Source organism: Sapajus apella, unplaced genomic scaffold, assembly GCF_009761245.1.
Source record: "Sapajus apella isolate SASKATOON/1434 unplaced genomic scaffold, GSC_monkey_1.0 scaffold48, whole genome shotgun sequence".
NCBI classification, from domain to species: domain Eukaryota; kingdom Metazoa; phylum Chordata; class Mammalia; order Primates; family Cebidae; genus Sapajus; species Sapajus apella.
In genome coordinates, this window is record NW_022436988.1 from 7,345,521 (window position 1) to 7,354,911 (window position 9,391).

Sequence of the window (9,391 nt, forward strand, 5' to 3'; positions counted from 1 at the left end):
ACGGGGTTTCACCATGTTGACCAGGATGGTCTCGATCTCTTGACCTCGTGATCCACCCGCCTCGGCCTCCCAAAGTGCTGGGATTACAGGCGTGAGCCACCGCGCCCGGCCTCCAGTTCACTTTCAAGAGAGGAAGAGGCCACGTCCTTCCATTTGTGCATATCCATCAATAAAAATTGTTCATCTCACACTCCCAGTAAGAGAATGTTTTCTTAAACTGAAATACGCAAACCAACATTAGCTAAGACTTCAAAGCACAGTGTACTTACAGCAAAGCTCAAAGCTCAGCCAGAATGAGCGTGGAAGTCAGTCCATGTTCGGAGTCTTCCTGGTATTTTCAGGGCTGTGTGATTTGGACCTCTTGTTCAATCTCATCAGTGAGACCTGTGCTGTGACCACCAGGCTCCTCTGTGCCACAGAAGTGCAGGCTCTGCCGTTTTCTTCTGATTCACTGGTACTTGCATTATCACCAATATCTTTTTTTTATTTTTGAGACGGAGTCTCACTCTGTTGCCCAACCCAGAGTGCAGTAGTGTGATCTTGGCTCACCGCAACCTCCACCTCCCAGGTTTGTGATTCTCCTACCTCAGCCTCCTGAGTTCCTGGGGTTACAGGCACCTGCCACCATGCCCGGCTAATTTTTGTATTTTTAGAGGAAATGGGGTTTCACTATGCTGGCCAGGCTGGTCTTGAACTCCTGACCTCCAGTGATCCAGCCTCCCAAAGTGCTGGGATTACAGGAGTGCACCATCATGCCCAGCCAATTGTTGTATTTTTAGTAGAGACAGGGTTCCACCATGTTGACCAGGTTGGTCGTTTTTATTTATTTATTTTTGAGACAGAGTCCTTACTCTGTTGCCCAGGCTGGAGTGCAGTGGCGTGATCTCAGCCCACTGCAACCTCTGCCTTCCAGGTTCAAGTGATTCTCCTGCCTCAGCCTCCTGAGTAGCTGGGACTACAGGAGCATGCCACCACACCCAGCTAATTTTTGTATTTTTAGCAGAAACGGGGTTTCACAATGTTAGTCGGGCCGGTCTCAAACTCCTGACCTTGTGATCCCCCCGCCCCGGCTTCCCAAAGTGCTGGGATTACAGGTGAACGCCACCATGCCCAGCTAATTTTTTTTTTTTTTTTTTGAGACAGGGTCTCCCTCTATCACCCAGGCTGGAGTGCAGTGGCTTGATCTCGGCTCACTGCAACGTACGCCTCCCAGGTTCAAGGGAGTCTCCTGCCCCAGCCTCCTGAGTAGCCGAGATTACAGGTACGCATTGCCACAGCCCAACTAAATTTTGTACTTTTAGTAGAGACGGGGTTTCACCATATTGGTCAGGCTGATCTCCAACTCCTGACCTCAGGTGATCTGCTCACTGTGGCCTCCCAAAGTGTTGGGATTACAGGTGTGGGTCACCACACCCAGCGATTTTTGTATTTTTAGTAGAGACAGGGTTTCACCATATCAGCCAGGCTGGTCTCAAACTCCTGACCTGGTGATCCGCCCGCCTCGGCCTCCCAAAGTGTTGAGATTACAGGCGTGAGCTACCGCACCCAGCTTACCTCTTGTTCATTATAGCAGTATTGAAAGGGACTGATACAGGTGTCTCAGCAGATGTCCCCCACTCCCGTGGCTGGTCTCTGCCAGGCATCAGCCCTTCTTCCAGCACGGCACTCCTCTCTCTTTGGGGAACTGCTCCCCCACATCCCTCATAGTCCTCAAGTTGGTTGTCACAGAAGTCCTTCTGCACCCTCCCCAGGGTACCCAAGGGGTGGTTACCTGGCCATCTGGAGCTGGACATGGCCAGGTGGAACGCCTGGTGCCCAGCTCCTCTTGATGGCCCTTTCCCGTCTCAGGCAGGGCAGTCACTGGTCACACACACGACAGCACCTGGCCCTCACTGGGCCTCCGTAGTTGGGGCTCATTTTCGGCCCTGCCTGCCAGCCGCCTTCAGCTCTCCACCGCCTCCCAGGGAGAGCGAGTTCCTGGTGTGCTGCTGACCCCTCTTGTCCTCTCTCCGGAACAGTCTGCCCGCCCACCACATTCCCTGCCAATCCCTGGTTCTCCCTCAGGTCACCCCCCAGGTGTGTTTCTCCTGACGCAGCCCAGGCCAGGGCTGGAGCCTCAGGGGACAGGCAAGGTACTGGCACCCACTTTCCATTCGCATGGAAAATCTACACAATTGAAATATTAAAGTAAGTGGACCAGTCGAGTGAAGAGGTAATAGGTGTTTATTAAAAACGTTTTCACCCAGAGGCAGTTAAAATTTATAAGTTAAAACCCAGCCCACTACAAAAAGGGATGGGAGCCATAAAAACTGTGCAACATTGACCAAAGGACCCAGACAGACGAGGCTGGGAGGGACAGCCCCAGGGGCTGGGGTCTCTCCTCTCCCTAGGCCCAGAGCAGCTGCAGAGTGGAAGCCAGGGTGCCCCCAGCCCCTGGTGGGGCCCTGTGCACCGGCCTCTCCTGCTGGGGCAGGGACCCCCGAAAGGCCATCAGTAGTAGTGTGTGCTCATCGCGCAGCCTGGACGCCCAGCTACTCACTCTGCTGAAGGACAGAGAGGGACAGCTCAGCATTACCCTGGGCAGGACGGGGTGCCCCAGTCGCCCACCCTGAGCCGAGACATGCTACTTTCCATGTCATCAGGGCACACATCAGGCCTGTGGGACCCCGGGGAGGCGGGGCAGGGTTCTTTCTCCCATCCCTTCCCAGCACATCCAGCAGCTGCACCGGAGCCCAGAGCCCCCACCTCCGCCATTGCTGAGGCTACACTCCATGGCCGCTCGAGGCGAACACCAGTTGCCAAAGCTCCTGCAGGGCAAAGGCAGGGGAGTCATGACCTCAGGGGACCTCCACTCTCAGCGCTCCCCCAGGCCCCTTGCAAAGCCTCAGGCCCACCCCAGCCGGCCTGGCGGTGCCTCACCCGCGGTCTCCCTCCAGTGTGCTCTGGATTTCCTTCAGGACTCCTGCAGGCCGGGTGGGAACAGAGGCCCACTGAGGCCCACTGAGGCGCTTGGGCAGCCGGCCACAGCCCTTCCGCCCCCTTTCACCAAGGGTTCGGGATAGATCTGCCCCCGCCTCAGGGCAATGGCCTGTCCAGCCTCCCTGACCCTGACCCCTTTCCCCATGCCTTCTGCCAGCCCCACCCTCTCCCACCAGACTCACTCTCATCACTCAGCAGAGCACGCTCCATTGCCAGGCCCAGCTGCTTCTCTGGAAGGTAGAGGCGGGTCAGGGAGCCACGCCTAGGCCCTTCTCGGCCCAGCTCTCTCCTCACTGAGGTCAGGATTTGGAAGCCCAGGGCACAGGGCTGGAAGGAATCCTGTCTCTACTCCCAGCCTGAACACTACCTGCTCACTTGGGACCCTTTCCCTCCCGTCTAGCCGTAGGTCTAGCCTGGGTGTGGCCAAGGAGTGCATGGGCCCAGAAGGCCTGCCTTACCTTCACCATCACTCTGAGTTCCTGAGATCCTGTGGGGGAGAGACAGTAAGGATCAGGGCCCCTGGGCTCCCTGCCCGGCTCTGAAAGCCCCAGTCCCGTGAAGAACAAAGTCAACTGGCACGACCTGCCCTGAGCAGCAGCACCTGGGAGGTAAACTGAGCCCAGCCCTGGACTGCCAACTTGCATGGAGGCGAGGGGCAGGCAGAGGTATGGAGAGCCGGGGCCTGGGAGGGTGGGTTGAGCTGTGGGGAGGTGCCTCCGGCCAGGCAGCACTGGAAGCCTCAGGGTATCTCAGAGAGGGCAAGGAGAGGCGGGAGAGGCCTCCAGCCCTTCACTCACCTGGCTCGGCTCAGGGCCTTCTTGGGGCCTGCCCCGTTACCAGGGCGGTGGTTCTTGGTTTCTGCTGAATCCACCAGACACCGGGGCTCCACCAGCCACTTGGTGGAGAGAGAGAAGCGCTCGAACTCGGAGGGAGAGATCAGGTAGAAGCCTGGGGAGTGGGGGCAGCGCTAGCAGCCTGGCCTCCGCTTAAGGCCTATCCAGTCTGGCTGTGGCCACAACAACCCTGGCCACCTTCCCGCCCTGCCCCTGCAGTGCCTGGGCCCTCACCCCGCCCAGCCCAGCTCAAACACCTTGGCCGTATTTGGTGAAGACGCAGGAGGCGATGCCGCTGACGTCCTCCCGGCGGATGCAGCTGTAGCGCACCTGGGGCTTGAGATGGGGCAGCGAGACCACCTGGATGTCGCCCAGGTTGGTGAGGACCGCTAGGTGGTGCTCCCCATAGTCCTCGGCTCGACGGCTGCCGAAGTGGGCCACACTGACCCGCCGCACCCGTGAGCCCTCCAGGGCTGTCAGCTTCAGCTTCAGCTTGGCACTCACTTTGGGCAGTGTGAACACCTGCAGGCATGGGGTGGTCGTTCATGCCCACGGCCAAGCCACAGTTCTCCTGCCCCATGCTGCTGCTGCTGCTGCTGCTGCTGGGCCCTGCCCTCCCCCATGCCTCCCGGTGTCCTGGCAAACCTGGCTCTCAGATGCACAGTCTGGGAGGATGCCGAGGTCACTGGATTTCCTGTCTCGATTTTATTTTCCGAGACAGAGTCTTGCTCTGTTGCCCAGGCTGGAGTGCAATGGCATGATCTCAGCTCACTGCAACCTCTGCTTCCAGGGTTCAAGCAATTCTCCTGCCTCGGCCTCACAAGTAGCTGGGATTACAGGTGCCCACCACCATGCTGGGCTAATTTTTTTGTATTTTTGGTAGAGACAGGGTTTCACCATGTTAGCCAGGCTAGTCTTGAACTTCTGACGTTGTGATCTGGCTTCCCAAAGTGTTGGGATTATAGGTGTGAGCCACCGTGCCTGGGCCCCTGTGTGGATTTTATCCCTTCTACAGACATAGGTCCTGCCTCAGTATCCTCATACAAGCCCTCCCTGCCTTATTTCCTATGCTTCTGCGGCCCCTCAAACACCGACTGCAAGCAAGCCTGAGTCCTAGCCATCATTTGTGCCCAAGGTCCGAGCCTCCTGGATGTCCCGAGAGTCCCGGGGAGTCCCGCCGCTGCCCGTGTGGTACCTTGAACTGCTCCTCTGACACGACGAGCAGCTGGTGGCTTCCCTGCATGTCTGGACTCTTCGACAGATCATGGGCCACTTCTAGGGGTTCGGGAAGGGGTACGCTGTGTCCGTCGAGCACCAGAATGCCTACCACCGGCGCGCGGTGCATCAGCTGGATCTCCTTAGCTATGGGAAGGAGGGGGGTGTGGGGCTGGAGCCACTCCCGGCCCCAGCCCAGGCAGCCCGAGCACCCTCTGCTCTCCCTGCCCAGCACTCACCCTGCTCTGCCCGCACAGGCTCATCCATTCTCCGCTCGGCGGGGGGCACACGTAGGGAGAAGGCATAGACGGTGCCTCCGTTGGTGCCAGCCCACAGTGAGGGGCAGTGGCGGGAGCCTGCCGAGAAGCCACGTTTGGGTGTCTGACCCTTGGCATGGGAGGCGGGTGGAGCTGGGCAACCAGGGCTTCTTCCCAGGTTTTCCCTCCTGGGAGAGGCTGGAAGGCTCTCTGACAACCACACAGGACCCAGCATAGAGGACCCCAATCCTGGGTCAGCTCAGCCCTTGCTATGATACAGCAGGGGATACCCGCCAGGGAAAGGCACGCCCTCTGGGGACCAGCAGGCTCTGCCATCCCTGATTGTCACGGCTGCTGTAGGAGGAAGCTATCATTCCCTCCTTTTACAGAGGGGCAAGCTGAGGCCCTGAAAGGCTGAGTGACGGGTCTGAGGCCATGCTTCTAAAGGATGCTACAGCCTGGATAGGAAGCCAAAGCAAGCTGACTCCACGGCCCAGGCAGGGGAGGGGAGGAGGCAGGCAGAGGCTGCAGTCTGCCCTTGCTCACAAGGGAAAACCATCTTAGGTCCCACCACCCAGGCAGGCAGCAGCCCCGCATACCCCCAGGTCAGGAGGTGTCTGCTGCCCCCCAGCCCCCAACCGCAGGCTGGCCACTCACTGTCCCTCAGGTAGGTGTCAGCAAAGTACAGGGTCCTCACGAAGCCTGTGAAGGAGTCCTCTGCCGAGCGAGCCTCAATCTTGCGCTGCACAGGCGCCAGCTCCATGTTCTGCGGGCCCGGCCGCTCAGCCTTGGCGCTCCCCTCCTGTACCTGTGGGGGGTAGCCGGCCTGAGGGTCAGCTCCGGCCTCCCCTCCCCAGGGACAGTGCTTTGCTCAATGCTGATCCTTGCATCGGAAGGCTGGCCACAGCCACGCCAGCCACCTGCCAGGCCTGCGTCTAGGGGGACTCTTATCCAAGTGGGAGGTGCCCTGGGGGGAGCCTGCTTGGGCCCCCAGCATGGCATAGAGAGAAAAAGAAAATCACTGATGCTTACTGGGGATTGCCTCTAGGGTAAGCGTTACAGTTACTGCCTTTCTGCTCGGGAAGCTGAGGCACAGAGAAGCAGCGGGACCTGTCTGAGGTCACACATGGTGGCAAACTCATGCAGCCTGGATCCTGAGTCTTGTTTGTAGCCCCGCAAGCCTCGGGAGCAGGGGCTGTGGGGCCCACCTGCTGGCTGCTCTAAGCTGAACCTGGGCGCATGGCCGCTCGCAGCCTCCCGGAGGGCCTCACCTCTCCTGGGGTGCCAGCGGTGTGCCGCTTCCGGCTGGATACCCGGCTCCGTCGCATCCGGCGGAATGACTGGCGCAAGGACTTCTTGAGGGACTTGACGCGGGACAGTGGGCCCTCCAAAGCCAGCTGGTCACTGGGGTGCAACGTGCACCTTGGGGAGATGGCAGGCTGTGAGTGCAGCCAGGTCCTGGGGGTCCTGGCCCCTCTCCCAGCCCCAGGTCCCAGCACCCTGCTCACTTAACAAAGACCTGCCGCCGCTGCTGGTGGTCGAAGAGGCCAAAGCCATGGCTGGTGCCGAAGGCCACGAGCCGCCACTCAGAGTGCAGGGCCAAGGAGGTGACCACGGCTGGGGGCTGGCACTGCACCAACACGAAGGGCTGAAAGCCAGGCTCGAAGTGCACAGGCCCTGAGCGGGCTGCCAGGCGCTCATGGCCCTTCCAGCGGTAGCCCTCCTGGTCCTGCAGCAGGTCAGCCTCCGCCTGTTCTACAGTCTGCTCCGCTGCCTCATCGTTCAGCTCCAGCACTAGCACCTGGCCAGGGTGGCAGGCAGCTCAGCAAACCCTCAGCAGAAGGACAACAGGGCCGCAGGGGACAGCAGAGGAGCTGGGACCCAGGCCAAGGCCCAGGGCTCAAGCAGGGCCAGAGGCCTCTGTTCAACCCCAGACCTTAATTCTTTTTTTTTTTTTTGAGACAGTCTTGCTCTGTTGCCCAGGCTGGAACACAGTGTTGCGATCTGGGCTCACTGCAACCTCCACCTCCCAGGTTCAAGTAATTCTTCTGTCTCAGCCTTCCAGTAGCTGGGATTACAGGCACGAGCCACCATGCCTGGCTAACTTTTGTATTTTTAGTAGAAATGAGGTTTCACCAGGTTGGCCAGGCTGGTCTCAAACTCCTGACCTCAGGTGATCCAACTGCCTTGGTCTCCCAAAGTGTTGGGATTACAGGCGTGAGCCACAGCGCCTGGCCCAGCCCTTAATTCTGATTTCTGCAGAAGAAACAACCATCCCAGGGACCTCCTGCCAAGAGGACTAAGCCACCTCCATCCACTGGAAGAGCACAGGACACAGAATGTGTGTCAGGCAGGTGGCTGGCTCCTGTCCCTGCTGTCCCCAGTCACCCATCACTCCTCCCTGAGTCCCCTTCCCCGGCCCAGCCTGCTACCTGCCCTGCTGTGCCTGCCACAGCCAGGTAGCTGCTGTACTTGCAGAGGAAGATCTTCTGAATGCCCAGCCGGGGGTCATCACTGTAGGGGTCAAAGGAGCCCACCTGGCGAAGGAGAGGGGCCCTGTGAGCGGCCATGGGGAGCGGGACCCAGCTGGTCTCTGCCCTTCCTCGTTCCCAGGCTCCTGGCCTCACCTTGCGGAGTGGGGGCCACTCATCCTCGCCCTGGGCATTGAGGTTCTCGTTGGGGTCCGTGTCAGTGAAGAACACGTGCACTGTGCTGAGTTTGTAAAGCAGCCGCAAGCAGACACCCGAGGCATCCCAGAACCTCACCGTGCCGTCCTCGTGCCTGTGGGCAGAGCCCGCCTGCCGGGTGTGAGAGGGATGCCGACCGGGGCACCCAGGGGCTGGCTCGTCCACCTCAGGGCTCTGCTCCCACCCCACATATCCTGCTGGGAAGAGGAAGGCATCAAAGTCCCCTACCCTGTGAGCAGCAGGTCCCTCTGGGGTGGGGCTGGGGTCAGGCTGGTGCCACCGTCAATCGGCCACTCCTAGAGAAAGAGACCAAGAAGTCCGTGGGAGAGTTTGGCCTGGGGTAGGGGTGGGCTGGGGCTAGGGTCAGAGTCAGACCTACCATGGTAGAGAATTGTGAGTTTTGCCGGCTGCCGGCGGCGATGATCCGCTCCCACAGCTTCAGGGGGATGTTGGAGACGTGGTGGGAGCAGGTGATGGCGGAACAGTGCAGGGAAGCCAGGTAAGGCAGCTGGACCGGTGGCCAGCCTGCTGTCTGCAGGTCAATCACCACCAGCTCCTCTTCAGCCAGCACTACCAGCACGTAGGGGTCGTCAAAGGCTGCAGTACAGGCCAAGGATCAGGGGGCTGGGGCCAGGAGGAAGCAGCCCATCCCCGTGGAATCAGAAGCTCCAGGGTGGGAGACAGGGCATCTGCAGATCCAGAAGGCCCTGTTCTTGGCTGCTTGAGCAAAGCCTTTCCACTCCAGGAGGGCAGCAGGTGTGGGCAGCAGCCCTGCCTCTGTGTGCAAAGCGGCTGAGAGCTACCTGGCACAAGGCTCTTGATGGGGGGCATACCTGGCTGGAAGGCAGGGTCCCAACCAGGACAGGCATCCCAGAGGCATGGAGCTGTGCCTGCCAACCCTCTTCCCGGTTCCTCCTCTACGGGGCCTGCTCCCTGCTCAGATGCGCCTGCCCAGCCTCCCCACAGGCAGCAGCAAGCCTGGTCTTCAGCACACCAGCTGCTAGGGGTGGCATTTTCTTTTTTTTTTTTGAGGTGGAATTTCACTCTTGTTACCCAGGCTGGAGTGCCATGGCACAATCTCGGCTCACCGCAACCTCCGCCTCCTGGGTTCAGGCAATTCTCCTGCCTCAGCCTCCCAAGTAGCTGGGACTACAGGCACGCGCCACCATGCCCAGCTAATTTTTGTATTTTTAGTAGAGACGGGGTTTCACCGTGTTGACCAGGATGGTCTCGATCTCTTGACCTTGTGATCCACCTGTCTCAGCCTCCCAAAGTGCTGGGATTACAGGCGTGAGCCACCGCGCCCGGCCTAGGGGTGGCATTTTCTTACTGCACGAAATCACCTCACCTCACTCAGGCCTGGCTCCAGGAGCACTCAATAAGCGTGCACTGGATGATAAAATCAATATTTCTCTCTCTC

At 59.5% G+C, this 9,391-nt stretch overlaps 1 protein-coding gene across 10 annotated transcripts in view; it reads right to left on the bottom strand.

Moving 5' to 3' along the window:
* Window positions 1-2,207: 2,207 nt before the first annotated feature.
* LLGL2 (LLGL scribble cell polarity complex component 2) overlaps window positions 2,208-9,391 on the bottom strand; it is a 49,123-nt gene continuing 41,939 nt past the window's right edge. For 2 of the 10 annotated variants that reach the window (XM_032241690.1, XM_032241691.1), the window contains exons 11-24: window positions 8,351-8,568; window positions 8,200-8,267; window positions 7,912-8,065; window positions 7,717-7,821; window positions 6,793-7,085; window positions 6,556-6,706; window positions 5,942-6,092; window positions 5,267-5,383; window positions 5,008-5,174; window positions 4,070-4,334; window positions 3,777-3,927; window positions 3,438-3,466; window positions 3,162-3,209; window positions 2,208-2,807 (exon numbers count right to left, since the gene is read on the bottom strand). In XM_032241690.1, coding sequence (XP_032097581.1) covers window positions 2,572-2,807; window positions 3,162-3,209; window positions 3,438-3,466; window positions 3,777-3,927; window positions 4,070-4,334; window positions 5,008-5,174; window positions 5,267-5,383; window positions 5,942-6,092; window positions 6,556-6,706; window positions 6,793-7,085; window positions 7,717-7,821; window positions 7,912-8,065; window positions 8,200-8,267; window positions 8,351-8,568 — 2,153 coding nt within the window. In that variant the 3' untranslated portion in view covers window positions 2,208-2,571. Of the gene's footprint in view, window positions 2,808-2,919; window positions 2,963-3,161; window positions 3,210-3,437; window positions 3,467-3,776; window positions 3,928-4,069; window positions 4,335-5,007; window positions 5,175-5,266; window positions 5,384-5,941; window positions 6,093-6,555; window positions 6,707-6,792; window positions 7,086-7,716; window positions 7,822-7,911; window positions 8,066-8,199; window positions 8,268-8,350; window positions 8,569-9,391 lie in introns of all 10 variants that reach the window. The other 8 variants (XM_032241695.1, XM_032241694.1, XM_032241697.1 and 5 more) reach the window with 8 other exon arrangements.